Source organism: Bos indicus, chromosome 1 (assembly GCF_029378745.1).
Source record: "Bos indicus isolate NIAB-ARS_2022 breed Sahiwal x Tharparkar chromosome 1, NIAB-ARS_B.indTharparkar_mat_pri_1.0, whole genome shotgun sequence".
In the NCBI taxonomy this organism is placed as follows: Eukaryota; Metazoa; Chordata; class Mammalia; order Artiodactyla; family Bovidae; genus Bos; species Bos indicus.
The window spans coordinates 65,000,068-65,026,579 of NC_091760.1; the positions used below are offsets into that span (position 1 = coordinate 65,000,068).

The window sequence follows — 26,512 nt, forward strand, 5'->3', positions numbered from 1 at the left end:
TGATTTTTTGATCACTGGTGTCTGGCTGATTGTTGGAGGGATCTTTGTGGCCATACCTTCCTGGTAGAGCCTGAAGTTCAGGCTCTGTGGTCACCCAAACCTGAATTGTTCTCGAATTCTCTGTTTACCTGCTGTGTGGTCAGGAGCAGCAAGTTCCTTAATCTTTCTGAACTTCTACATACTTATGTGGAAAACAGTCCTTATTTCAAAGAATTAATTGTGAGGATAAAATAAAATACATAGTACACAGGCAAACACTGCACAGTGACTGGATTCAGTAAGAATAATTCCCTTCCCTCTGACAATGGGAGAATTTGGAAGCTGAGATGAGAGTGTTTGTAACTTCATTCGAGAGAATTCATGGCTACTTCTTAACAATAAAGTGGGTCAGCTGTGGGCTTTTCACATCCATCCTCTCCTCTGACAACCCAGCCCCGAACAGTTGTATGCCCAAGGCTCCATGGGAGGGTGAAGAAGTCAGGATTCAACTCCGGTCTTCTGACTTCAAAATCTTTACCCTTTCCACGCCATCATCGCTTGCCTCCACCACTCATATCTCTGACCCCTCTTCCGAGAACCTGCTCTTTCCAGTCGTCTTTCTCAGTTACTCTTGGGTCCTTGCCGCTGCTCAGAGGTCAGCCTGAGGCAGGATGCTTTGTCTGGGTCAGAGGCAGGGCTGCAGGGACCCGACTTCCCATTTCTACTTCCAGCTCCAGGGCAGCTTTGTGGTGCCGCCTCCCTGTCTAGACAGCCAGGGAGCCTGAGGCACACCTGAAGGTTGAAGGCATTTTTAGATCCCTGCTGAGGGGAATTCACTGAACCAGACTTTTTCTGTTTCATATTTGTTGTGAGATCCCCTCCCCATTGCCCCAGAAGTATGGTTATGTCTGTTCAAAGACCTCAGAGGGGCCTGCATCCTCTGAGCCTTCCATTCTGAGCATCAGAGTTGGGCCTCTCCTCTCCTGGTGGGAGGGTATGGGTCGCCCACCTGGTACCATCCATCTCATCCACTCCCAGGTCTCTGTGGCACCGAGCTCCCACTCCCCAGCACTCTGACCTGCCTCAGCCTCAGCACTGCTCACTAGGACAGCTGTCACCCTTGGCTTCTGCCAGGCAGGTGCCAGCATGGACAGAGAATCTGCTCCCAAAAAATCATTTTTCCAAAAATACTATTTTCCTCTTGTAGAGCAATGTTTCACCCAAAGTGTTTTCTCTCCATCACCCCGTTCCTCACAGTGTACTGTGAGGTGATGTTGGGGGTTACTGATTGCACATGAAGGAAGTGAGGCACAGAGAGGTTTGGTGACTTAGGCAAGACAACACAACTGGTGAGCGGCAGGGCCTCAGCTTGGATCCAGTTCTCCTGGCAAACCATCCAGGGCTTGTGTGCTGTTGCCCTTGTCACGCCCAGAGCAGGTAGGAATTTCACTACCAGTTCCCATCCACCAATGTTAGCAGACCTGGCCCTCCTAGGGCTTCCAGAGTAATCAGAGAAGAGATAAGCAGAACCTTAGGAAACTGTCTGGATCACTGATTATCTGCTGGTAAAGTGATATATCCAACTCAGCACAGAGAATTAGATTCCTAGAGCTATGTAAGGTAGACTTTTTTTTTTTTCCACATTGTGATTATCCACTCCTGTTCAGCCCTTGCCCGTCAACATAACACACTGCATCCACAGTAAACAACCAAGAAAGAGAGAGGGGGGGGGCGTGGCAGCTGATGTTCTCCTCTGTGGAGGGGCAGAGTGCAGTGCTCTCCTGTCTTCTTGTGGGTTCTTGGCAGGAGTCCAGTTGCTAACCCCATGAGCCTATATGGATCACATCATTACTTCAACTTGGGCTGTCTCCCTAAATCCACTTAGTCCCTCCTCCCAATATTCACCCATAAAACAAAACAAATGAAAAAGTACAGGTAGGAGAGAGGTGAAGGACTACCTCTCTGGCTATGTCCCAACCACCAAAGGAGTCTGTGAAAATGCTCAGAGACCAAAGTCAGAGCCAGGTGCCGCCAGATGGGCTTACCCTATTGAGGAAGGGCTAGGGTGTTGGGGAAGCTGCAATCCTTCTTAACCTCTCTTGACAGAGGGACCGCAGACCAGGGGTATCACCATGAACCAGGCTGCTCACCCAGTCTGTGCAGACAATACCAGCTTTGAGAGCCCCAGTTTCAGTGCTGCCCAGGAGGGAGGAGATGCCACACAGGACCCCAGCCACCACACAGAGGGCCACAGTTGTCTCCTGCACACATGGTGTATTTCCTGACACTGTGCGCGTGCTAGCGGGGAGGGGCGTTGCTATATTTTATGAGTTAATTATTTAGTATAAGATAGACACTGGTTTTCAGAATCACACCATCAGGATAATGTTGCCAAACAGAGAGGAGAAGCACATTCTAGGAGTACAAGTAATAATAAAAACTATCACATATTGAATGATTCCTAGGCACTGACACTGTCTAAGGACTTTATATGTATTAACTCATTTAATTCTCATTCAGAACTATGAGGTATGTAATTTTGTTATCCCAATTTACACTTGGCAACAGAGGATGATATAGTTAAGATAGCATCACCGACTCAAAGGACAAGAATTTGAGCAAACTCCAGGAGATTGAAGGACAGGGAAGCCTGGTGTGCTACAGTCCATGGGGTCTCAAAGAGTAGAACACAGCTGAGCTGCTGAACACAATTTAGGCTTGAGGAAGCAGAGAACCTGTGATTGACTGTGCCCAGTCACACAGCTGCTAAGTGTTAGAGTGAGATTTCTAACTGCTGTGCTGCTCTCTGGGATTTTTTATGCATTGCACCCACCGACATCTGGCCCTGTTGTCTGCTCTGCTTTGGTTTCCCAGTGCATCACAGCCTCGTGGAGTTTCACTTGCAGGAGCCAAGAAACAAGGACACCTGCATCACGGTCACTTTCCTTAGCAGCAGTGTCACCTCCTCGGTCAAGATCACCATGTACGTAAGTGTCCCGCGTGGCTGGTTTCTCTCCTATTTACATACATGCACAGACATCCCAGGACATGCTCTGTGTGGTCACTGATGGGTGGGTGGAGCCAACTGGGCCAGGGGTGGGGGTGAGGGTGGCACGTACCACAGATGGACCCACAGACACATGCCAGGCAACTGTTCCAGGTTCAGGATGAGTATTGGGCCCAAGCAGAGTGTATTCAGACAATAGCAGGCAGGCAGCAGTAAGGGGACATCCCAACAGAGGGGTGAGAATGTGGGGACTAGGCCCCTGACAGGACATTGTGTCAGGAATTCAGGCAGGGGCATCAGAGATGCCAGCAAGTAGGAGGACCTTGGCCACTGGCCCAGGCAGGGCTGGTGAGAACCTGGGAAGCCCCTACTCCTGGGCGGAGGGATGGGGGAGTGAGGAGGGGGGCTATCAGAGTGAGTTACTAGAGCAGACTCCCAAGCAGAGGGTAACTTAGCCAGGGAGTGCCAGGTGAGGGCCAGCGGGGTTGATGCCCAGTGGTGCCAGTCCCTGGAACTGGGGCTGATTTCCTTCCTTTTGTGGAGTCACACTTGAGCCAAGCAGCTGGTGGGACCAGGCTTGAGGCGAGAGGGTGGAGAGCCTCAACTGTAGGGAGCTGCAATCCTGGCTGCTGCTGCTGCTACTAAGTCGCTTCAGTCATGTCCAACTCTGTAAGACCCCATAGACGGCAGCCCACTAGGCTCCTCTGTCCCTGGGATTCTCCAGGTAAGAACACTGAAGTGGGTTGCAATTTCCTTCTCCAATGGATGAAAGTGAAAAGTGAAAGTGAAGTCGCTCAGTCATGCCTGACCCTTAGCGACCCCATGGGCTGCAGCCTAACCAGGCTCCTCCGTCCATGGGATTTTCCAGGCAAGAGTAGGGGACAGCACCTCAGCCATGGTGCTTTTTTCTTTAAAAAGCCATTGATTAGTTACTCACAAGCGGCAGGAGGCAGACTAACCATATACATCTCTGCCTCAGTCAGGGTTCAGTCTGGAAACTAGAGCCCAAGCCAGGCAGTCCAACAGAAGGAATTTAACACAGGGAGCTAATTACAAATATGTTGGGAGAACTGAAGATCCAACAGAGGATGGGGAAGCAATGCAGAGCTCAGCAATAGGAGTCACTCCCACTCCAGGGCTACAGGGACAAAGCCAGGTGGTGTTGGGAGAACCGAGTAGGGATCGGGGGTGGGAAGGGTAAGTGATTGGCAGGAGCTCAGATTCACTGCCTGAAGCAGCCTCCCACTCATGCCTGGGAGCCTGAGGAAGGTAGCTTCCAGCAGGAGGGGTGCAGTGCAAACAGGGGTGTGATCAGTGCCCATACATGCAAATGCACAATTGTCAGCCGTGACAGGGGCTATGAGAACAAAGAAGATAGAGCCTGGCTAAGTGTGGAGAAATAATGTTTGAGTAGAGTTCTGAAGGGTTTGCAGGATCCTTCCCCCAAGACCATGGGTTCGTGAGATGTGACCCTGGGAGCAGTGGTATCAGGCATGGGGACAAAAGGCTGGGGAGGGGGGTGTTAGTCAGGGCCAGACCGTGCCACCCCTGGAGGACAGGAGAGGGACTTGGGGTTTTATCCTGAGAGCAGTTTGGAGAGCTGCTGGAAATTTTAAACAGGAGAGTGACAGGATCAGATCTGGGTTTGGAAACACTTCTCGGGCTTCAGGGATGCACATTAACTGTGCTGTCAGGGAAGATGAGTTTCCTCTTGGAGGAGTGCACGTCTGGGCTACCAAACACTCTGCCACCAGGCAGGGTTCCAACTCTCCCAGGCCACACAGCACAAGACAGAGGGCAGTCAGGACCCCACATAGCCCTGGGGTGCCCACGGAAGCCTTGCAGATGATAGCTGAGTAATTTTCATTAGATCAGTTCAAGATCATGTTAACTTCTACAAGTATGTTTCTACCACCTCTCCAACCCACCTCTCTGTTGGGTAGATGAGCCAATACTTGCAGGAAATCATGATAATGACTCTGGCTGATTGTTAGACTTACCTGGAGAGCTTTAAAGACTGCTGATAGCAAGCCCCGCCCCAGGCCAGTCACAGTAGAATCTCCAGGCATGGCCTCACCTCCTACACTTTGAGAAGCTTCCTGAGTAATTGGAATGGATATCCCAAGATTTCTTCTTCTTCTCCCCAAAGAGACTTGCATTACTGTTTTGAAGAATATGATTACTTCAGTTCCTTGGGTTTTGTTTCTTCTTGCAGAACAGAAATTGAAAAGAAGGGAAGGGGGTTTATGTGTGGTCTTTCCCCTACTTTTTATAAATTTGTGAAACCCCAAGATTTCCTTCCAATTAGAAAATGGACCCAGGTCAAGTCCCCAGGCCACCACTCACAGTGTCCTTTATAGTCCTTCTAGTTTCCAAGCTTTCCATCCAAGCAGCCTCTTAAAGTGAACAGTTTTGTTATTTTTCCTCTGAAATAAACACTTTTGAAATCAAAAGAAAAAAAAATGGAATAGCTTTTATACAAAGTTTTATGGGATCTTCCTCAAAAGGAGAAAACAAACTATATGACTAACCCTGGGTTAGAAAGTACACACAGAAGACATTTCCTCAGCACACAGAGGCCAGAAAGGAAAGGGAAACCATGCTCGGCTTAGACAACACCCGATGGCATTCTGAGGGCAGAGCAGCACCCTCGGGAGCTCCCTCTTTCTCACGGTCCCTCTTTCTGAGCCCAGAGGAGCCTGCCCCTGAGGGGCAGCTCAGGGCAGGGCACAGGGAGCAGGGGCTGAGGCTCAGACCTAGGGCTGGGTGACACCAAAGCCGCAGCCGGAAGGAGACCACACCTGGACTCCACCCCAGCTCTGATCAGCTTCAAGGCCTATTACTCTTGGCTGGAAGATCCCATGGACAGAGGAGCGTGGTTGGCTACAGTCCACGGGGTCGCAGAGTCGGACATGACTGAGCGACTTTACTTTCACACTTTCACACATTCATACTCAGTCTGAATAGAGAGAGTAGTCTTCACACAAAATTCTTGGAACTCAACATCCTAGAAGAGACCTCTGCTTCCAGCTAGATGGACCCGAGAGTAAATATCTTCACTAATCTGAATTTAGATCATCACTAACTAGGACCCTTACCCTGATGTGTAAATCCAGGACCTATTGCTTTGCTGCAGGGTCCACCTGTTTACTTTCCAAAAACAACACCTATTTTTTGCTTCATGTTCAAAGCTGTGGGTTGTGGGCGAGATGCTGGTAAGGATGATGCAGAGGACTGTGTGCCCACCTCCCAGGAACTAACTGACCAGGCTACCCACAGAGCCCATGGGAGCCAAGGGGAAGCCAAGGTCAAACATGTGACAGTAAGTTACTTTCCCTTTCCCTTCCAGACCTAGACACCAGCGTGTTGGGAAAGGAGTCCTAGCTCACCCCAGCCCTCAGTGCCAGATAAACCAGGTGAAACTCAAGCTTCAGGCTTCCCACCGGGTTTGGAAAAAAGACCAGACGACCATCATCGGGAGGTTCTGCACTGCTCCTCTTCCTGTCAATGACAAGTAAGCCCCAGATCCACCCCACCCCAAACACAGCCACCAGGACCAAGGCTGACCTCAGATGTGACACTTGTTGAGGTGCAGTTTTATCATGAGGGTAAGCTTCCTTGATGGGGAGATGACAGACACCCAGGGTGTCCTGAACCTCCTGCAGGGCCATCTTGGGTTGGGATGCTAAGAAGCCAAAGAGGGTGGACTTTAATTCCCCATTCCCACTTTAATATAAGAAACTCCATTTTATCTATATGTTTTATGTATCTGTTCTATTTAGTTTCTCTGTAAAATTTTTTTGAAACAAAGATTGCTCATTGCATATTTCCTCTTCTTCAGCCTCTGCTGGTCACAGTCATGGGTGTGAATCTGGAATTCCTATCCCCTTTGCACCACCTCTAGCAGGCATTTGGAGTATGTCTTACCACACCTGGCCCTTGGAGGACAGGCGTGGACTCCTGTAGTAATCGTCCCATAGATGATTGTAGCTCTGACACCAGTGAAACACAAGGTCTCACAATTCTGAACCTTCTCTCCCGACCAGCCAGGAACCTGCCCTGAGCACACACCCTCTTGTTTCTCTTCTCTTGCAGCAAAAAGATGGTCTGCTTACCTGAGCCAGTGAACTTACAAGCAAGTGAGACTGTGTCTCATGACCTGAAAATAACCTGTATATAGTATATGGGCAGGATACAGCCCCCTGGATTGGGAGTGGGGGATGATGGGCATTCAACTTATTCTAAACCATTTAAGACTAAGAAAGAATGCAGAAGTCTTGTTTACTTTCTCCATAAATAGCCACCTTAGAGGGGAGAGAGGGGGCTCATTTTACAGAGCCTTATCTCCATTGTCAGTTGAAAGAGTTTTACAAAGATACCATTTCAACCTTCCTATTCATGCTTAACTGCAATTGCCCCATATGCTTGGACAACTGTACCTAGGATTCAGTAGAAACATATACAGGAGAAATACTTTCTTTTTTTTTCAAATAAAACTATGGAATATCTGAATCATTCAATTGTTTTATTGGAATTAAATTCTGTTATGTACAAAACTGTGATTTACAATCTACATGATTGGAGAAAACATTAGATGCTGAATACTCTGCATTAAAATAGCAACTGAAAAGAAGTACTTGGTATAAGAGAGGGAATGGAGGATGGGGAGGAAGATGACACCATTCACCATCCCTTACCATTGCCTTCTCTGAGTATCTGGGAGGTTTCGGTAGCTCAGAGCAATCTTTGGGGAATATAGGCGGATTTTCTTTGGGTCAGTGTTTCTAAAACTTTGATCTTTATAAATAACCTCGTATCAAGCCATAGGCCAACAAGAAACAGATGGTACACTCAAATTGTGTAGTTTGAGAATTTATTAAGAGGACTCTTTACAAAGGTGTTGGCAGGAAGTGAGGAAATCACGAGGGACAGTGCAAGTTCTGTGGGGCTGGGGGCAGTGGGAGCTGCTGTGCTCTGTCTGAAGAGGCCAGAGGAGGAAGCACCAGAGTCTGGAGACAGACAGATCTGCAGGACCTCTGGTCAAGGGTCAGTGAGGGGGCAGCAATCCTGCAGAGAGGGAACCGAGTAAACAGATTCTCCATCCTCAGTCTTCTTTCTTCCCTCATTCTCCTGTTGGTGCGCCCACTGAGTGACTCCAGCCAGAAGCTGGAAGGCAAGAGGCGCGTTGATGTGGGGTATAAAACCGAGCAGAGAAGGTGGGAATGGCTGGGATGGCCGTGGGAACAGAGAGACATGGCGCACACCTTCACTACCTTCTCCATAGCCAGGTACTCCTGGATCCCTCTGCACTGAATGGTTTTGCCTGTGTTGTGTGTGTGCTCAGTCGCTCCAGTCGTGTCCAACTCTTTGAGTCCCCCTGGACTGTAGCCCCCCAGGCTCCTTTGTCCATGGGATTCTCCAGGCAAGAATACCGGCGTGGGAGGAGCAGGGGATCTTCCCAACTCAGGGATGGGAACTGCACTTCCTGCAGCTCCTGCACTGGCAGGCGGATTCTTAACCACTGAGCCACCTGGGTTTGGCTTAAGTCTTAACAACAATTTTGACCATTTTTAAGTGTATAATTTAAGTAGTATTAAGCACATCCTCATTGTTGTGCAGCCATTACTACTATCCATCTCCAGAAATTTTTCATCATCCAGGACTGAAACTTTGTCCCCATTAACCAACAACTCCCCATTTGCCGCTCCCCTCAAATGCTGGTAACCACCATTCTAATGTTTGTCTCTATGAATTCTACTCTTCTAGAATACCTGATGCAATCATACACTGTTTATGCCTTTGTATCTGGCCTGTTTTACTTATGTTTCCATGGTTCATCCATATTGCAGCATGTGTCAGAATTTCCTTCCTTCTCAAGGGTGAATAATATTTTATTGTGTGTATAAACCACATTTTGTTTATTGTTTCATCCATCAGTGGACACTTGGATTGCTTCCACCTTTTGGCTATTGTGAATAATGCTGCGAAGAATATGGGCATACATATAGTGTTTGAGACAAAAAAAAACCACAAAAACCCTAAGTAAACGGGCTTTGAAAGGAAACTGCTGACTTGCCAATTCACTCTCCACAATAGAGGCTGGGCAAATGATGCAAGCAGCAGGCTGCAGCTGCATCCGGGCTGAGTCACCCAGGTCATCAGGAGGGAGCGCTTCAGTCCTTGTCCAAAGCCCAGGTGACACAGTGTGAACGCTCACAGACACACTCTGCTTTCAGCACTGTCCACCCCAGTCAGTAGAACAACTTGAAAAATCTTCTTCAATATATGGACTTAAGAGGTTTTATTTCCCCCTCAAAACCCAAACCCTTCTTTCCTTTTATCCTTCCCTTTTTTAACTCCACCCAGGTTCCCAGCAAGAACCTCCCTAGAGGAAAGGGTGGAGGCAGAAAGCAGAGCAAACGCCAGTGTGACTGAATGGAAAGCTGAATTTAGGGACTGTCCCGAATGCCCTGTGCTGAACCTAGAAATGTAAAGGCCAGAAGTGATCGCAGGGAACTTGATTTCTAATTTTAAAAAGGTTTTACAAGACTATCCTTTTTTGCATATGTATTAAATAAGGTTTTAGGGAGGGGGAAAAAAAAAACCTCCCTAGAGACAGACCTACCCTGAACTGAATGAGGCTGTATTTCCTGTTCTCTTACTTTAAAGCACTGTTAGACTCTCACATTTTATTTTGCTCCCCATTAGAAACTAGATCATTACCATACATGGAAAGCCAGTTTCCCTTATAAAAATAAATACGAGAACATAACAGTGTTTAAAAACTCCAACTAGCTCCTGTGGCTTGCTGAAGGCTCTATGCCCCAGGCCTGCTTTATTCTTATTAAAAAGAAAAAATTAGCAAGTGTGAGAGAAATGTCAAAAACTTATCAACACCAAACAGAGACTTTCTTCTGTGCATATGATCAGTGGACTGAAAGAAATTTAGAGCCTGACTAGCAAATTCACCATGAGATCTGATGTTATTTAATGGTGGGTCTACGTGCTACACTGCCTATGCTCTAGGAAACCTGCCTTCACGTCTGTGGGATGTGTGTGGAGTTAAGAAAAGGGGAGAGGTAACAGAACTTGCCTGATGGCAGGGCAAAGGCAGAGTGTGGGTCTCTCATTCACACCCATGTCACCCCCAACTCCCGCTGAGATGGGGTTTCATGAACAGAGACTGTTGTTGTTCAGTTGCTAAGTAGGATCCAACTCTGTGACCCCGTGAACTACAGCATGCTGGGCTTCCCTGTCTTTCACTGTCTCCCAGAGTTTGTTCAAATTCATGTCCATTGAGTCAGTGATGCTATCTAACCATTTTATCCTCTTTCGCCCCCTTCTCCTTTTGCCTTGAATCTTTCCCAGCATTGGGGTCTTTTCCAATGAATCGGCTCTTCGAATCAGATGCCCAAAGTATTGGAGTTTCAGCTTCAGCATCAGTCCTTCCAATGGATATTCAGGGTTGATTTCATTTAGGATGGGCTGGTTTGATCTCCTAGCAGTCCAAGGGATTCTCAAGCATCTTCTCCAACACCACAGTTCAAAAGCATCAATTCTTGGCACTCAGCCTTCTTTATGGTACAACTCTCACATCCATACTTGACCACTGGAAAAACCATAGCTTTGATTATACAGACCTTTATAGGCAAAGTGACGTCTCTTTAATTCAGGAATCGGCCCCTATACTTATGTGACACTAAAAACATTAATTCTGGAGGCTTCTTCTCTCTGGCTACTATTCTGAGTATGTTCAGTTTGTACTGCAGTCCCCAGAGTGGGCTCCATTTACTAGGCTTCTTCCCCCCACGGTACACCAGAGGCACGTGGCTCATTTGTTCTTTGTTAATCCTCCATTGCGTCACCCAAGAGTTGCTTTAGGGTTACCTATAGTTCTTCAGAGTTTAAAAATCGGTATTGATCCAGATTGCTTGCTTTCTTGTGGAGTTAATTTTTTGAACCTGAATGAACTTTCCATGTAACGCAATTCCTTCACATATTATTATTGTAGTCTCTCCAACCCATCAGAAATTTTTCACATCCTAATCTTAAGGAATACTTAGTGCTCCCTCTAAGCTTTATGTCATTTAAATCTATATCTATATGTAGATATATATGACTTTTTTGTAGACTCCTCTTCTATATCTATAGATAAGAACTTGAAAGGAGGCCAAGGGTAGAGACCTACTTCTGTGTTAGTTGCTCATTTGTCTCTAATTCTTTGCGACCCCATGGACTGTAGCTCCCCAGGCTCACCTGTCCATGGAATTCTCCAGGCAAGAATACTGGAGTGGGTTGCCATTCCTTTCTCCAGGAGATCTTCCCAACCCAGGGTTCAAACTCAGGTCTCCTTCATTGCAGGCAGATCCTTTACCAACTGAACCACCAGGGAAGCAGAGATAACAAATTGAAATCAACAAATTGATTTATCTTAATCAAATGTAATTAAGATCAATCAATACTCTGGACTTTTGTATATATTTCTAACTCATGTTTACCTTGGTACTTACATATTATGAGAAAAGTTTCAATTCTTTATATATACAACAATACCCTGATTAAAATATGATTAATTTAACTTTAGCATGACTTAATTCCTGGAAATGCAGGCTCCTAATAATTGCTATTTTATTATCTAAATACATCCCAGCAAACTTTTTAGTGAATTATTCTTTGCTGGGAATCAACATCAAACTTCCTGATCTCTAATTTTAGAGTCTCTGCTTTCTGGTTACTGGAGAGAATATATGTACCCACCATCTTCTAACCTTCTCTTTGGGATTATCTAGTGATCACTGAATAAAGACCCCAGTTACCCAGTGAAGTCTTTCTAAAGCAAGATTATAATTCAAGGTCTGAATACTGTGGTTGATTTAAAGCAGTTGAGTGATTTCTTTTCAACCTTGGTCTCCCTGTTACGTTCACCCCAAACCAATACATGTTCATTTTGACAAGTCAGATTGTAGACACACTTTATGGTTTCCATGACCCCAAGGTAATGAGTGTCAATAGCTTGATGTATGTCTTATATATCTTTCCACATCAATACAAATATATACACACATGATTATTGGACTTTTTTTGTTTGGGTTTTTTTTTTTTTAAACAAAGGTGAAATCATAGCACACACTATATTCTGTAATTTTCCTTTGTTATTCACAATATATCATGAATATTCCTCCTGGGCCATACACAGACTTAATTTATTCCCTGAATATATACATTCCAGAGCATGGTCATACCATAATTTAGCCAGCCACTTTCTTGGGATGAATATTAAGGCTGTTTCCAGTTTTCTTCAATTACAAATGATGCTGCAATAAGTATTTTGTAAATTTATTTCTATATTTCTTTGGTGAGAATAGCTGGGTCAACAGATACAGCAAAAGTTTAGTAGTGCTGGATTACTTTCCAAAAATGTCATATCAATTTACATACATTCTGACAATGGTTGAAAGAAATAGTTTCTTTTCAACTACTTATTCAAGTAATTGCTTCACCTAAGATCAGTAACCCAAATTTCTCCTCTGGAGTTACCACATGGTATTCAACACTTTCCAAGTTGGCCAACCAGTTGGCCATCCATGAAACTGGAATAATGCTCTTTCCTTCAGAAGAATAGGGGCCTGAAATTTTATTACCTTTTAAAAATGACATTCATTTAGACACAGTAGTCCTCAGAGCAGTGAAATTTCCTATAGGTGAGCTGTGATGAACTTTTAAAAATGAAGGCTATTGTTTTTATGATTATAAAATTCAACTAATTTAAAAAAATATTTATTTGGCTGTGCTAGGTCTTAGGTACATGGGATCTTTGATCTTCAATGCAGCATACGGGATCTACTTCTCTGACCAAGGCTTTGCATTGGGAACATGGAGTCTTAGTCACTGGACCACCAGGGAAGTCCCAAAATTCAACTAATATTAAAAGTTATGAAAGAGAAAGTGAAAAGCTAAAACTTCCTGAGCATTTAGCATTCTAATCCCTTTATATAAATTATCTTATATAATCCTCCCAACAATTGTATGTATTACTTCATTTTACATATAAGAAAACTGAGGGACAGGAAAATTAAACAACTTGTCCATGGTTAGACAACTAGGTTCAGGGTTCACACCAAGCTGTCTGTCATCTGGGCTCTAACCACCACATTATACGGTTGTGCATATAAACTTGCTCAGTTGGTTTCTAGAACTTAGATGTCTTAACCAATGTCTCCAAAGAAAGATCTCCTCAGTCTGGCCCCATTCTAACTAAAATTACTTGCCATTCCCCCGAGTGTGCTTAAGCCAGTATCCCCTAAAAGATACTGTGGACAATGCCTTCTCCAAGCCTTTGCAGCTGCTGCTACCTCCATTCAGACTCTGCCAGTCGTTCTGGGTCCACTTCCAGCTCTCTCCTCTGGGAAGCCCGGCCACTCACAGGTCATTACAGTTGGTATCTGTGCAGCCTTGCAATGGTGGTGAATAGCTTATTCCATGTTGATCAGGCTATGTTTTCTCTTTCTCTGTGTCTTCCACATCGTAAGCATGCAATAAAAGCTCTTTTAATTAAAGATAATGCTCTAAGGATATACACAAAGAGAGAGGATAAGGCACAGAGAGGCTTGACTCTAAAGGTTGGTGTCTTTTCATAAGTTTTAGGAATGGCCTTCATTTATTCAACTTGTTTTAAAATTTCACCTGCCATTGTTACACTTTAACCTTTAAAAATCTCTGCAGAGGAAAGCTCTGGTTGTGCATATAAATATAAATACAACTCTTCCCAAATTGCTGCATTCTCATCCAGTCCTTGATTTCCTTGTTGAGTGTTTGGGGAATACATGGGGAAACAGTGGAAACAGCATCAGACTTTATTTTTGGGGGCTCCAAAATCTCTGCAGATGGTGACTGCAGCCATGAAATTAAAAGATGCTTACTCCTTGGAAGGAAAGTTATGACCAACCTAGACAGCATATTCAAAAGCAGAGACATTACTTTGCCAACAAAGCTTCGTCTAGTCAAGGCTATGGTTTTTCCTGTGGTCATGTATGGATGTCAGAGTTGGACTGTGAAGAAGGCTGAGCACCGAAGAATTGATGCTTTTGAACTGTGGTGTTGGAGAAGACTCCTGAGAGTCCCTTGGACTGCAAGAAGATCCAACCAGTCCATTCTGAAGGAGATCAGCCCTGGGATTTCTTTGGAAGGAATGATGTTAAAGCTGAAACTCCAGTTCTTTGGCCACCTCATGTGAAGAGTTGACTCATTGGAAAAGACTCTGATGCTGGGAGGGATTGGGGGCAGGAGGAGAAGGGGACGACAGAGGATGAGATGGCTGGATGGCATCACTGATTCGATGGACATGAGTCTGGGTGAACTCCAGGAGTTGGTGATGGACAGGGAGGCCTGGCGTGCTGCGATTCATGGGGTCGCAAAGAGTCAGTCGGAGACGACTGAGCGACTGAACTGAACTGAAATGAACTGAAGTGACATTCTGAAAGTGACGTACTGCTTTCCCTAGCCTTAAACACACCTCTGACCTCACTTTTGAGCACACCCAAGCTCAGTGGTGATCATCTCAGTCCTGCCTCTTCTCCAGAAGAGATGGCTTCCTCCTTCTAGAGGAGAGTTTAGAGGTGATGGGAACATTGCTGTACCTGAGTCTTTCCATGCCTGTTTGAAGGCCTTAAAATCCTCCCTGATCCTCAGTATTTACCCTCTTATTTATGAAACCATACTGTTTAATTTTTGTGGCCATTCAGTATATTGACAGCAACCCAAACTCAATTCATGCAAAATCAAATCAACATCTCCCCCAAAGTTATTCTTCCTCTCCTTAGTGTAATAGCCACCACCATCATCCAATCTCCAGGCTTGAGGCCTGAGTCATCTTTGACTCAGAACATCATAGCACTTGCTAAAATTAAAAAAAAAAAAAAATCTGTTTCTTAAAAAATTGTCTGTTATCTGTCCCCTCCTGTCTGTTCCCTCAGATATGTGGTAAGACCCTGGATCTGACACCAAACTCAAACTAGTCTCTTTTCCCCCAGCTTCTTTCTCCTCTAGTCCATTCTATTTACCTGGGCCAGATAACCCTACAAACTCTTTTTAAACTTACCAGTCTCCTGCTCCATAATTTTCACTGATGTCCTTAGAATAAGGGCTTCATGGCTTCCCTGGTGGCTAGAGGTTAAAGCATCTGCCTGGAATACGGGAGACCCTGGTTCAATCCCTGGGTCGGGAAAACCCCCTGGAGAAGGAAATGGCAACCCACTCTAGTACTCTTGCCTGGAGAATCCCATGGAGGGAAGAGCCTGGTAGGCTACCGTCCATGGGGTCGCAGAGTCGGATACGACTGAGCGACTTCACATTTCACTTTCACTTAACTTCTTAACCTAGACTTCTGGAACTTTGTGGCTAAATTCTTACCTCTTTTCCTTGATTTCTTTCTTACTCTTTAGCAAAAGAAATCCTTAGCCCCTGATGAGTTGATTCACTATAATTATTATTATTATGTTCTTTAAATAACCTTTCACATTAGTCATCAAGCCACAGAGTGTCAGAGGAGGAAACCAAGATCCAAAAAGATTAAGGGAATTTCCCAAAGCTGTTAGCCACTAGAGGAAAGCATAGAATTCTCCCATTTATATTGTACTTCCAAACTTGGGCATTTCTATTGGGTTTTGATAAATTTAAATGGCTCTTCATTACATGTGAGTGTGAGCTTTAATAACATTTTGAAGATAAACAAGGGACAGTGTTTATCCGGAAGTAAATCCTTGCTGCTGCCTTGAAGCTGTGGATCTCTAACATTTATCCAGGCCTAAGCCAGTACAGATTCTTAGTTTAGACAGAGCTGGAAGGTGGAGAGGTGGGAAGAAATCTAGGTAAATACCCTATGAAGAGCAGCCTCATATATGGCACCCCTCTTCAAGGCACTGGGATCAGACTGACTTAACTAGAAACATCCCTTCTCTCTTGCAATCACCAGGCCTCTCAACTTTAAAACTCCCACAGTGTTCACTCAGCCCTCCTGGTTTGGGCTTGAAACTGAAACTACACAACTTCAGGATTACTTCCTTTGACTCTCAACCCAACCTTCAATTCAGAAGTTACCCTCTGCTGTATTTCGTACAGCAGTTTCACTGGAGAGTACAGTGAAATGGGTAAAACTGGAGACAAATAATCATAAAACCAGAATATTCACTCATTCAGCAAACGTTTACTATAAGCCAATGATGTACCATGTATCAGGCACCATTCTGAAGGCAATCTTCTTCTTAAGAACTACAACATAACTGAATGCTTACTATGTCCCAGGCATGTTTAAGTATATAAAACTCTTACAACAAACATATGATATAGGTTCTTTTTTTTTTTTTGTACTATTTAACATATGAACAAGGTAAGGGGCTGAGCAGTAAAGTTCCTAGACAGTGAATGAAGAGGTTACATGGCAGAGCTGAAATCTGAAACCAGGCAATCCAGCCCCAGAGCTTCATATTCTTACCCCTACATTAACACGGTGTCTTAACCCAATGTCTACTTATGTCATTCTCATCTTCTTAAAAAAAAATTAACATTTACTTATAATGACAAAATGTCTGGCCACGTGCTAGACGCTGGGAATGCAAATACAAATAAAATGGAAAGGACTATTCTCTTCAGAAACTCACTCATTAGCTCATAAGTGAGCCATCACGTGCCAGTGTTGGTGGTCTATAATTTACTTTAAAATACTTCAGCTAGGGCTTCCCTGGTGGCTCTGGTAAAGAATCCGCCTACCAGTGTAGGAGACACGAGTTCAATCCTGATCTGGAAGGATCCAACGTACTGCGGAGCAACCAAGCCCATGCACCACAACTGTTGGGCCTGTGCTCGAGAGCCCATGAGCTGCAACTACTGAAGCCCACATGCCCTAGAGCCCATGTTCCTCATCAAGAGAAGCCACTGCAATGAGAAAGCCGGGCACCACAGCTAGGGAGTAGTCCCACTCACCACAACTAGAGAAAAGCCCGTGCAGCAATCAAGACCCACAACAGCCAAAAATAAAAATAAACAAATAAAAATAGTTTACAAAATACTTCAGCTAAACAGTGTGATACATGAGTCACCTTTAGTCACCATTCTAGGAATGTTTGATCAATTATCTAAATCAGGAATAAATACTTTAGGGGAAGTCATCTGACATTTCACCTAAGCTCACAGTCCAGAGGCAGCTACTATAATCCCTTCAATCCTCTTCATGTCCCCATGGCCCCATCTCAACCCTCAGAACCCCTGGGAAGCATTTAGAACTACAGATTCTAACTAAGCCCAGGGGCCCTCGAAATTCAATTGTAACTGGTTTGCTATAGGACCAGTTTTATATTGTTTTATGTATTTATATTTCAAACATTTTTGTTATGAGACATTTCAAACACATATAAAATTAGAAATATAGAATAATGAATTTCCATATACCTGCTATCCAGCTTCAACAATTAACAACTCTTGGGGCTGTCTTCTTTTGTCTATGGCATTGGTGTTTTTAAAAACTTCTCAGTTTATTTTAATATGCAGTCAGATTTGGGAATCATTAATCTAAACAAGTAATCATTGCTCTAAATAAACAAATAAGTGCAATCACTGCAAACAAAGAAGCATGCATTAGACATAGTGGAAGCGGATGATGAAGGAAAAGGGCTAGGGTTTCCATAATTCCTCACTGGATCTCAGGGTTTCCGGGGCTAAACCATCCCTTGGCAGCTCTGATGTCTGAGACTCTGCTAGGGGGTGCTTCTTTAGCTTGGCCTGAGGATCCTAGGCTGGAAACTGGAATTACGTGCTCACACACCCACAAAATAAAGGCCTTCTCAAATATATATCCATATTTAGTTGCATTAAAGTGGAGTTTACTAGGTTAGATAAAATAACAGTATAAACAGGGTGCTTTTTTTTTTGTTTGTTTCTAATGTTTATGTTTGTGACTAAGGAAACAGACGCTGAAATAAATTAGGAAGGGGGGAAAGGAAAGAAACAGAAGGGGAGCCGAGAATAGTGAGGAATCAAGTTACCTGATGCAGTGGGGCAGTGCACAGCCCCTAGCGCGCAGCTGTTGTGGCTGGCCTTACCCAGCAACCTGTTACCAGGCAACGGTTGCTGTGAGACCACTAAGCCAGAAGATTCGAGCGGTGATTAGTGGTCCCGCTTAGCGATTGGTCGGCACCCGCAGTAGACTGCACCCCCAACCGGCAACTGTCAATGAGCAACCGTTAGCGGTGCCACTTGGTCATTGGTCGGAGTCACAGTAATCCCTCCCCAGAGCGAGCAACCGTTAGTAGCACTGCTCTGCCAGTGGTCAGAGGAGTGGTCGTTGTCCAAAGGAAAGTGAGGTTAAGAGGTGGGTCCTGGCTTCTCTGGGGCCCTCCAGCTCACCCGGCCTTAGGCCATCGGGTGAGCTGAGAGGTCCGCGGAACAGGCTTGGAGCTGTGTCCTGCAGGGCTCTAGAGCCCTCCACAGGCCACACACACTGGCTGGTCCCAGGCCTTGAGGTAGTAGTGAACCTCGCCCCCATTCCTGCCTCTGTGACCTAATATCAGCGGCCATCTGCATGGACTGCAGTCTGCGGGATCTGGCCCCCTAAATGCTATTTGGGTGGCCTGAGGAGGCTGAGGGCTATTTGGGTCCTGGACGCCTGGCTCCCTCAGCGATGATGGCTGGGCAGGGTCTGGGGACCTGGCCCTGAGGGAGCCACCAGTTGAGATCTGCTTCTTCAGCACTGGGAGGAGGACCCCGACTGGGTGCTGGACTAACGTTCCTGGGCAGTGTAACCGGCCAACGCAGGGACCCCTCCCCCAACCCCCCACCCCCCACCCCACCTCCTCTTAGCCAGGGCCTGGACCTTGGAAGGTGAACTTTGAGTCTTGGGACCTTGCCCTTCCTTGTCAGAACAGACTGTTTGGTGGAGTTTTACAAGAACATAGTTAACTGACCGTAACTGATCTCCAGAATTAAGGATCTGACACAAATAAAGTGAAAAGTGAAAGTGAAGTTGCTCAGTCGTGTCCGACTCTTTGGGACCCCATGGACGGTACCCTACCAGGCTCCTCCATCCATGGAATTTTCCAGGCAAGAGTACTGGAGTGGGTTGCCATTTCCTCCAGGGGATCTTCCTGACCCAGGGTACAAAGACACAAGTCTACAACTAACCATGCCCTTCCTTCTCCTATCCTAGAAAAAGGGCTTTGCTTTGGGGGAGTTTGGGGTTTTTAAGATATAAGCCACCCATCTCCTTGCGGGGCCCTGCAATAAACCTTTATTTGCTCCAAATTCTGGAATTTGGTATATTTGGCCTCACTGTGCAGCAGGCACACAGACCTTGTGCTCGGTAACAGTTACAAGAAACAAGGAAGAGAAGAAACCAAACTGGAGAATGGAGAAGTCGCCAATGTTTTCCTCTCAGACACTTCAGGGAGGAGGATGAAGGCCAAGCTGTCCAGGGCAGGAGATGGGGACACCAGGCCTGAGCCCCAAGACACCAAACAGAAAGGACCTCCATCCTCAGCCACACACGAGTCAAAGAGAAAGTTGAATAGTGGACAGAAGCAAAAGAAAACTGGAAAGCAGAACTAGAAGTGCTAAAATCCCAAGAGTTTTATCTGACCCAAGCTTAAATGAGTAGCAGCTGAACTTAACAAAGCTCCAATCGGTGCCACTTAAACACCAGTGCACCACGAGACCATGGCCATAGGTCATAGTCTGCATGGCCCTTTGGTGCCTCCAGAGGAAGCCTAGGGAGAGAGGAGGCTGAACAAGGCAACCCCACAGGATCTTCAAGTCCTGTGGAGACTGATACTAACAGAGCTGGAGGGAAATGGTGCGAGAGTGGGCAGGGAGGGGATGTTTGCACCAGCCTTGTGGGATGCATAGGGCTCAGGGCTGACAGAGGGCAATTCCAGGCCATTGAGTATCTGTCTGTTGACAGTGGCAATCATGTGCTGTGCAGAGGAGGGCTCGTGGGAAGGCTAACGTCAGAGAAGTGAACCAAAAGTGAAATAAAATCCCATGATCTCCAGGGAAATTTCTGAGTAGAAGACACGTGTAAGTGCATAAATTCAATGACAATTAGAAATGAAACTGCTGAGAGCATTACTCACATTTTTTCAGTTATCAGGATTTGTGAGGGCATCTACAGGAAACCAGAGTGTTCAGAATATTCAGGGAAGAAGGCCCAGAATCTCTAAGGTGGACTCAACTCCCCTCCCAGGAAGTTCTACCCAGAGTCTTTCACAGGTATCTCTTCCCATGGCCATCACATTCTCTGGCCCTGGTACTGTAATAGGGGCGGAGCAGGTGTGCAGCTATTATCTGGAGACTAATATTGGGAGACCCTTAGTGCCACAGCTAGGGATCCCACTCCACCAACAGTCAGCCTTGCAGTGGTTCTCTCCCTGCAAAGAGTGTGGTGGGAGGTAGCTCTCAGCCTTTTCTCTGCAGCCCTCCAGGCCTTAGGTGGGTGGGTTCAGCTGGGGGACCCAGGAACAGGCTGAGGTCTGTGTTCTACAGAGCTCCAGATCCCTCTCCATAGTCGGCACTGGCCAGGCCCAGACCCAGCTCCATTACCTAATGGTGACGACAGTCTCAATGGGTCACAGTCTATGGAGGCCTCAGCACCTGGAGTATAAGGATACTGCTATTAAGGTAACAGCTTCAACCAACTTCAGTCTCTCCAAGTTTCAAAAATTGGTATAGCTGAGATCAGCTGTCTACCTCTAGGAGGTGGCCAGAGGCCAGGGTTAAGTTGCAAGGACACTGCACATCATAACTTCAGCTCCACCTCTGTGGTTGCCCTTCTCAAAGAAGGGCAATTGTTGTGAGCTAGGAATTAACCTGATTGGTATTTGCTACAATATATATTCCTAGTGATCCTATGCAAGTAATTCTCTCCAGTTTAAATGAAAAGCCCGAGGACTGGCTGGGACCCGGGTGCCTTGTTTCCTCAGTGATGATGGCTGGGCAGGGTCTGGGACCTGGCCCCGAGGGTGCTTCCAGCTGAGATCTGCCTCACCAGCCAGGCCTGGGCACAGGCATGAGGACCCAGACTGGGTGCTGGACCAACGCTCCCAGCAGGGTAACTAGCCCCACAGAGACCTGCTACTTTTAGCCAGGGCCTGGACCTCAGAGGGTAAAAGCTGAACCTTGGGATCTTGTTCTTTCTAGTCAAAACAGAAAGTAATGTTTGTTTGGTGGAGATTTACAGAAACATCATTATCTGACTGTGACCTGACCTCAAGAACAAATGATCAGACACCAAGAAGTTTGCAACAACTAACCACATCCCCTCACCTTTCCTAGAAAAGGGCTTTGCTGAAAGCTTTCTGGGAGTTTAGGGGGGTTAAGACATGAGCCAACTGTCATCTCTTTGTATGGCCCTTCAATAAACCTTTCTCTACTCCAAACTCCAACTTTTTTTTTTTTAATTGTTTGGTCTCGCTGTGTATCAAGCACACAGACATGCATTTGCTAACAGTACCTCACAACCCAGTGACCATTGCAGTGGCCTTGACTATTCTCCTGGCTTTGTTTTCTCAAGTCCCTCAGAACATGAATATTGGAGAAACAGCTACACTCTGCCAGACCCCATGGTGTGCACTGAACACAACCTCCCTCCATGCTGCTTTGAGAATACCATGTCCAGGTTCACGTCCCACTGCCTTGCGGAGTTCGGGCTCCACAGCCAGTCACTGGGAGCTATTGCTTCTCTTCTGCAAGCATGCCTTCCTTGTACCACCAGCCCACAGACTTTGACTTACATGCACCCTTTACCTGAATTGCTTCTGTTTTGCCTTCCTTTCTCTAGCTTTTAAGACATAGCTTAAAATCAACTTTGCTGTGAACCCTTCCCAATCCCAGAAATGGGAAGTGACACCTGCTGAACTGTTACAGCTCTTGTAGTGGTTTCAACCACTCATGTTAAGGCTTTCCACTAAGGACTGGCACAGTGTTTATTTGTATATGTATCAGGGCTCTAGCTTCACCTTAAACTAGTTACGAGTCACAGGAAGCCTATTTATACAAGGGACTGAGGAATCTTCTGGGAAGATTAATCGTCAGAGGAGTCAGGCCCAGGGAGCTTGACTTCGTAAGGCTATGGTAGAGATGGGGGAGGGTGCCTAAAGCTCATGTATCTTCTTTTCTAGATCTGGAGCTCCTTCAGGGCAGAGACCATGAGTGATTCATCCAGCAAAGCAGGTGGTATCAAGAATAGTGTTTGACAGCAGTGGATATTTAGTAAGTGTTAATGGGATAAAAGAATACTTACTATCCTCTCCTTAGAGCAAATCTGAGTATATGTCAGGCTTTATTCCTGAGTATATGAAGTTGTAATCCAGAGATTATTTTTACACATGTGTGGATCTCTAGCATGGGCTTATTGTAAGAGGTTCACAAATCCATATCATGTCAATAATTTTATGGAGACTGAATAAATACAATGCTTTGTACATAATGCATGCAACACTGTTTCAAACAGATAAAGATACTATTTTGGTTAATTTTTTCAGTCTTTAAATTTATCTATAACCCTTATTGGAATGCAAATGTCTTTTGCCATTACATATGACATTAGATAATAAAAACACAACTTCTATGACATTAAAGTCTGATCCTTTTTAAAAAAAAACACACATTAAAAGAGGTCCCCAGGACTTCCCTGGTAGCATAGTGGATAAGAACCTGCCTGCCAATGCAAGAGACATGGGTTCAATCCCTGGTCTGGGAAGATTCCACATGCCACAAGTCTGTGCACCAGAATGGCTGAAGCCTGTGCACTTAGAGCCTGTGCTCTGCAACAAGAGAAGCCACCGCAATGAGAAGCCTGCACATAGGAGTGAAGAGTAGCCTCCACTTGCCACAGTTAGAGAAAGCCCATGCAGAAGCAATGAAGACCCAGAGCAGTCACAATTTTTTTTTTTTTTTTTAAAGAGGTCTCCATCCCGAGGAACCTCTGTTATATACCACATGTGTGTAACTATAGCCCTACCTGGGCAGGCCCCCAGCTTGCAGGGGCAGGGCCCTACCCTCCAGGTGACATGTTTTAGTCTCAATATACAGTGTACAATGAGCTTTTCTGTTGTTTGTTTATTGCTTCATTCACTGCCTAAAACAACCCTCAAGGATTGGCAAGAGAGCGGTTGGATTTGTAGGACTTACAAGAGGCTTCTATTGTGAAATGTACATGGAAGAGACAGAAATCCAACAGGAAAGAAAATACACAGGATAATTTTAGGAAAAAAAATGAGAAAAGAAGAGCTCTATAGAACACACTGAAATGTTCTACAAAGCACATAATTGGAATCCTAAAAGGTGAGGAAAGAGGACTAGGGCTCTGAAGATGACAAGGCAAGAGGACAGAAGGTTATGGTGAGGTGAGGCAGGGGTCTTAGCTGGGATGATGACATTGAGCTGAGAACTGGATGACCAGAAGTAGTAGCCAGGAGAAACTATGATTGAAAGCATTGCAGAGAGAAAGAAAAACCATGAAGATCCTCATGTAGAAAGGAGCTGGGTGTGCATGAGGAGCACCCAAAAGTCTACTGTGGCTGAAACATGGGTGACAAAGAGATTGGAAAGAGGCATGGCTGGAGAGACAGGCAGGCAGGTGGGGCCTTATGGGTCATAAGTGGCTAAAAGAGTAGCATTCATCAGGTATTTCTTTTGCTTTCCCATATTTCACAGTTCCTTTAATCAGCAAAGCACAGAATTAATTATTAAGTAGGTCCATGTGACTAGCTCTTGTCAATGGACTGAGGGCAGAGAGACTTTAGCAGAGAGGGCCAAAGCATCAAAGAGCCAGTACAGAAACGTCAAGCCACTTCTTTATTCAGTGGACAGAGCCAGAAGGTCTAAGTAGGTTGAATCACTGAATTGCAATATGAAGACAGTTGCCCTGATGAGTCATACATATTCTCAGTAGACTTTAAGAGCAATAAATCTGTATGATATTAAGTCATAATAGACTGATTCTGACTAATAACACGTAAAAAGTTTAGATTTTATTCTAGGAAGTCATTTGAAATTTTTAGCAAGAGAGTGAAGACATCATACATATATTGATATGATCACTTTGTATAGAACTGATTATGGGGAGGACAGACAGAAATCAGGAGCCAGTTATAAATCTATTAAAGTTCATCTAGCCATGAAATAATGGTAGCTTGAATTTTGTGCTGGCAGTGGACATGGTGAGTTGAATTGGGGATATATTTTGAAGAAAGAACTAACAAGACAGGAGAATTACCTGGCAATCCAGTAGTTAGGACTCAGTGCATTCACTGCCAGGGGCCAGGATTCAATCTCTGGTTGGGGAACTGAGATCCTGCAAACTGTGCGGCACAGCCAAAAAAACCTAACAAAACTGATGGAAAGACTCCAAGATTTGGGGCCTGGGCAACTGAATAGGGAGAGACAAAGAGTTATAAAACATGTTTTGGTTTAAAGATCTCTTTCAAAGGACAAGGAGAAAGAGAGAGAGAAAATGTTTCCCAACTCCTTTCACAGAGTCAGCATAACCTTGATATTAAAACCTGACAAAGTTCATAGATGCAAAACTCCTAAACAAAGTATTTATGAACCAAGTTCTATATACATAAAGAGGAAAATATATCATAATAAAATTGGATTTGTTCCAGGGATGCAAGTTTGTTTTAGCATTCACTTATCTGGAGTTTGTTAACAGAATAGAGAAAAATAAACTTGACTAATCCAGAAAAGGAGAAGGCAATGGCACCCCACTCCAGTACTCTTGCCTGGAGAATCCCATGGACAGAGGAGCCTGGTAGGCTGCAGTCCGTGGGGTCGCTAAGAGTCAGACACGACTGAGCGACTTCACTTTCACTTCTCACTTTCATGCATTGGAGAAGGAAATGGCAACCCACTCCAGTGTTCTTGCCTGGAGAATCCCAGGGATGGTGGAGCCTGGTGGGCTGTCGTCTATGGGGTTGCACAAAGTCAGACACGACTGAAGCGACTTAGCAGCAGCAGCAGCAATGCAGAAAAATCACTTGATAAAATTCCATACTTATTCATGATTTTAAAAATTAAGACTAGAACTTCTTTAATCTGACAGGATACTATAAAAACCTAATAGCATATATCATACTTAATGGTGAAATACTGAAAGTATTTTCCTTACAGTCAGGTGTGAGAGAAGAATGTCCTCATCATCCTTGCTGCTCATCCCTGCACTTGAGGTCCAACCCAGTGCAGCAAGGCACCAAAAGAAAGGAGGAAGAGTGGGAGGAGTGTGGAGGAAGAAAGCAGAGGTCAAGAAGGAAGAAATAAAACTGTCATTATTTACAAATGACACAAATGTATCTATGGAAAATCTGAAAGACTCCATGGATTGATAATTAGAATTGATAAATGGATTCATCAGGATCTCTGGATGGAGGTTGAAGATACAAAAATCCATTTTATTTCTGTATACCAGTGATAAAAGAAAGTAAAAATATTAAATAATAATGTTTACAATAGCACTAAATTGAACAAATACCTAGAAATAAATGTAACAAAATTTTTGCAAGAATATTTGTATGGAAAACTACAGAACACTATTAAGAAAAAAAATTTTTAATGAAGCATACTATGCTCATAAATTGAAAAATCATTATAAAGATATTAACTCTTTACCAACCTAATCCACAGTGTGAATGTAATTCCAATAAAATTCCAGCAGAGCTATATTTTTGTGGAAATTATTAATAACAAGCTGGTTCTAAAATGTATATGGAAATGCAAAGGGAATAACCAAGACTTGAATAAGAATGAAGACCACCAGATATCAAAACATAAAGCTGCAACAATTAACCAGATGGTATTGTCAACAGGTAGGAAAATAGACAAATGGAATAGACTAGAAGATTCAGATAGAGACCTACAAATACATGGATACTTAATTTATGACAAAGAGGACACTGAACACTAGTATAGGTAGGATAAGCCACTCAGTAAGCACTGCTGTCTATTGGATATCCACAAGGCAATAACAAATTTGATCCTTATTTTATACCATACACAAAAATCAAATGCAGGTTGCTTGTAGACCTAACTGTGAAATGTAAAACAATAAAACATTTAGAAGGTAACAAAGAAGAATAAATCCAAGGCAGGAAAAGTTTTCTTAAACATGACACAGAAAGCATTAATGATGGAGGAAAAGACTGATAAATTACTACATTGAAATTAAGAACTTATTTTCATCAAAAGACATTATTTAGAGAAAAAAATTGGAAGAATACACTTGAATATCTAAGCAACAAAGGGCTTTTAACTTGAATATTTAAAGAATTCCTTAAAGTCAATGAGAAAAGCATACAGAGAAATGGACAAGAACTGGAGTAGACACTTCACAAGAGAGGATATCCGCATGGCTAAGAAAAACATGAAAAGATACTCACCCTTATCATTCACCAGGAAAATAAAAGTTAAAGCCAGAATGATATACTGCTACATACATCCAAGTGGCCAAAATGAAAAAAAAAAAAAGACAATGCCAACTATTGGGGA

General features: G+C 44.5%; 1 protein-coding gene and 1 long non-coding RNA gene across 6 annotated transcripts in view; one reads left to right on the forward strand and one right to left on the reverse strand.

The window, feature by feature from the left end:
* The window catches only part of PLA1A (phospholipase A1 member A), a 48,634-nt gene extending 22,947 nt beyond the window's left edge, over positions 1–25,687 (forward strand). For 2 of the 4 annotated variants that reach the window (XM_019986247.2, XM_070795218.1), the window contains 3 exons: positions 2,854–2,962; positions 6,336–6,500; positions 7,082–7,498. In XM_019986247.2, the coding sequence (XP_019841806.2) occupies positions 2,854–2,962; positions 6,336–6,500; positions 7,082–7,166 (359 nt within the window). In that variant the 3' untranslated portion in view covers positions 7,167–7,498. Of the gene's footprint in view, positions 1–2,853; positions 2,967–6,335; positions 6,501–7,081; positions 7,499–22,146; positions 22,238–25,141 lie in introns of those variants that run through there. The other 2 variants (XM_070795117.1, XM_070795176.1) reach the window with 2 other exon arrangements.
* On the reverse strand, positions 7,843–18,784 carry LOC139184943 (uncharacterized). Of its 2 annotated transcripts, none has more exons than XR_011568518.1 (3): positions 17,429–18,784; positions 11,243–11,363; positions 7,843–10,595 (listed from the first exon to the last, which is right to left on the reverse strand). It is a non-coding gene; the product is annotated as an uncharacterized lncRNA (long non-coding RNA). The 2 variants fall into 2 exon arrangements; XR_011568522.1 differs by having other exon boundaries at positions 7,843–8,152; positions 17,429–18,777.
* Positions 25,688–26,512: the final 825 nt, after the last annotated feature.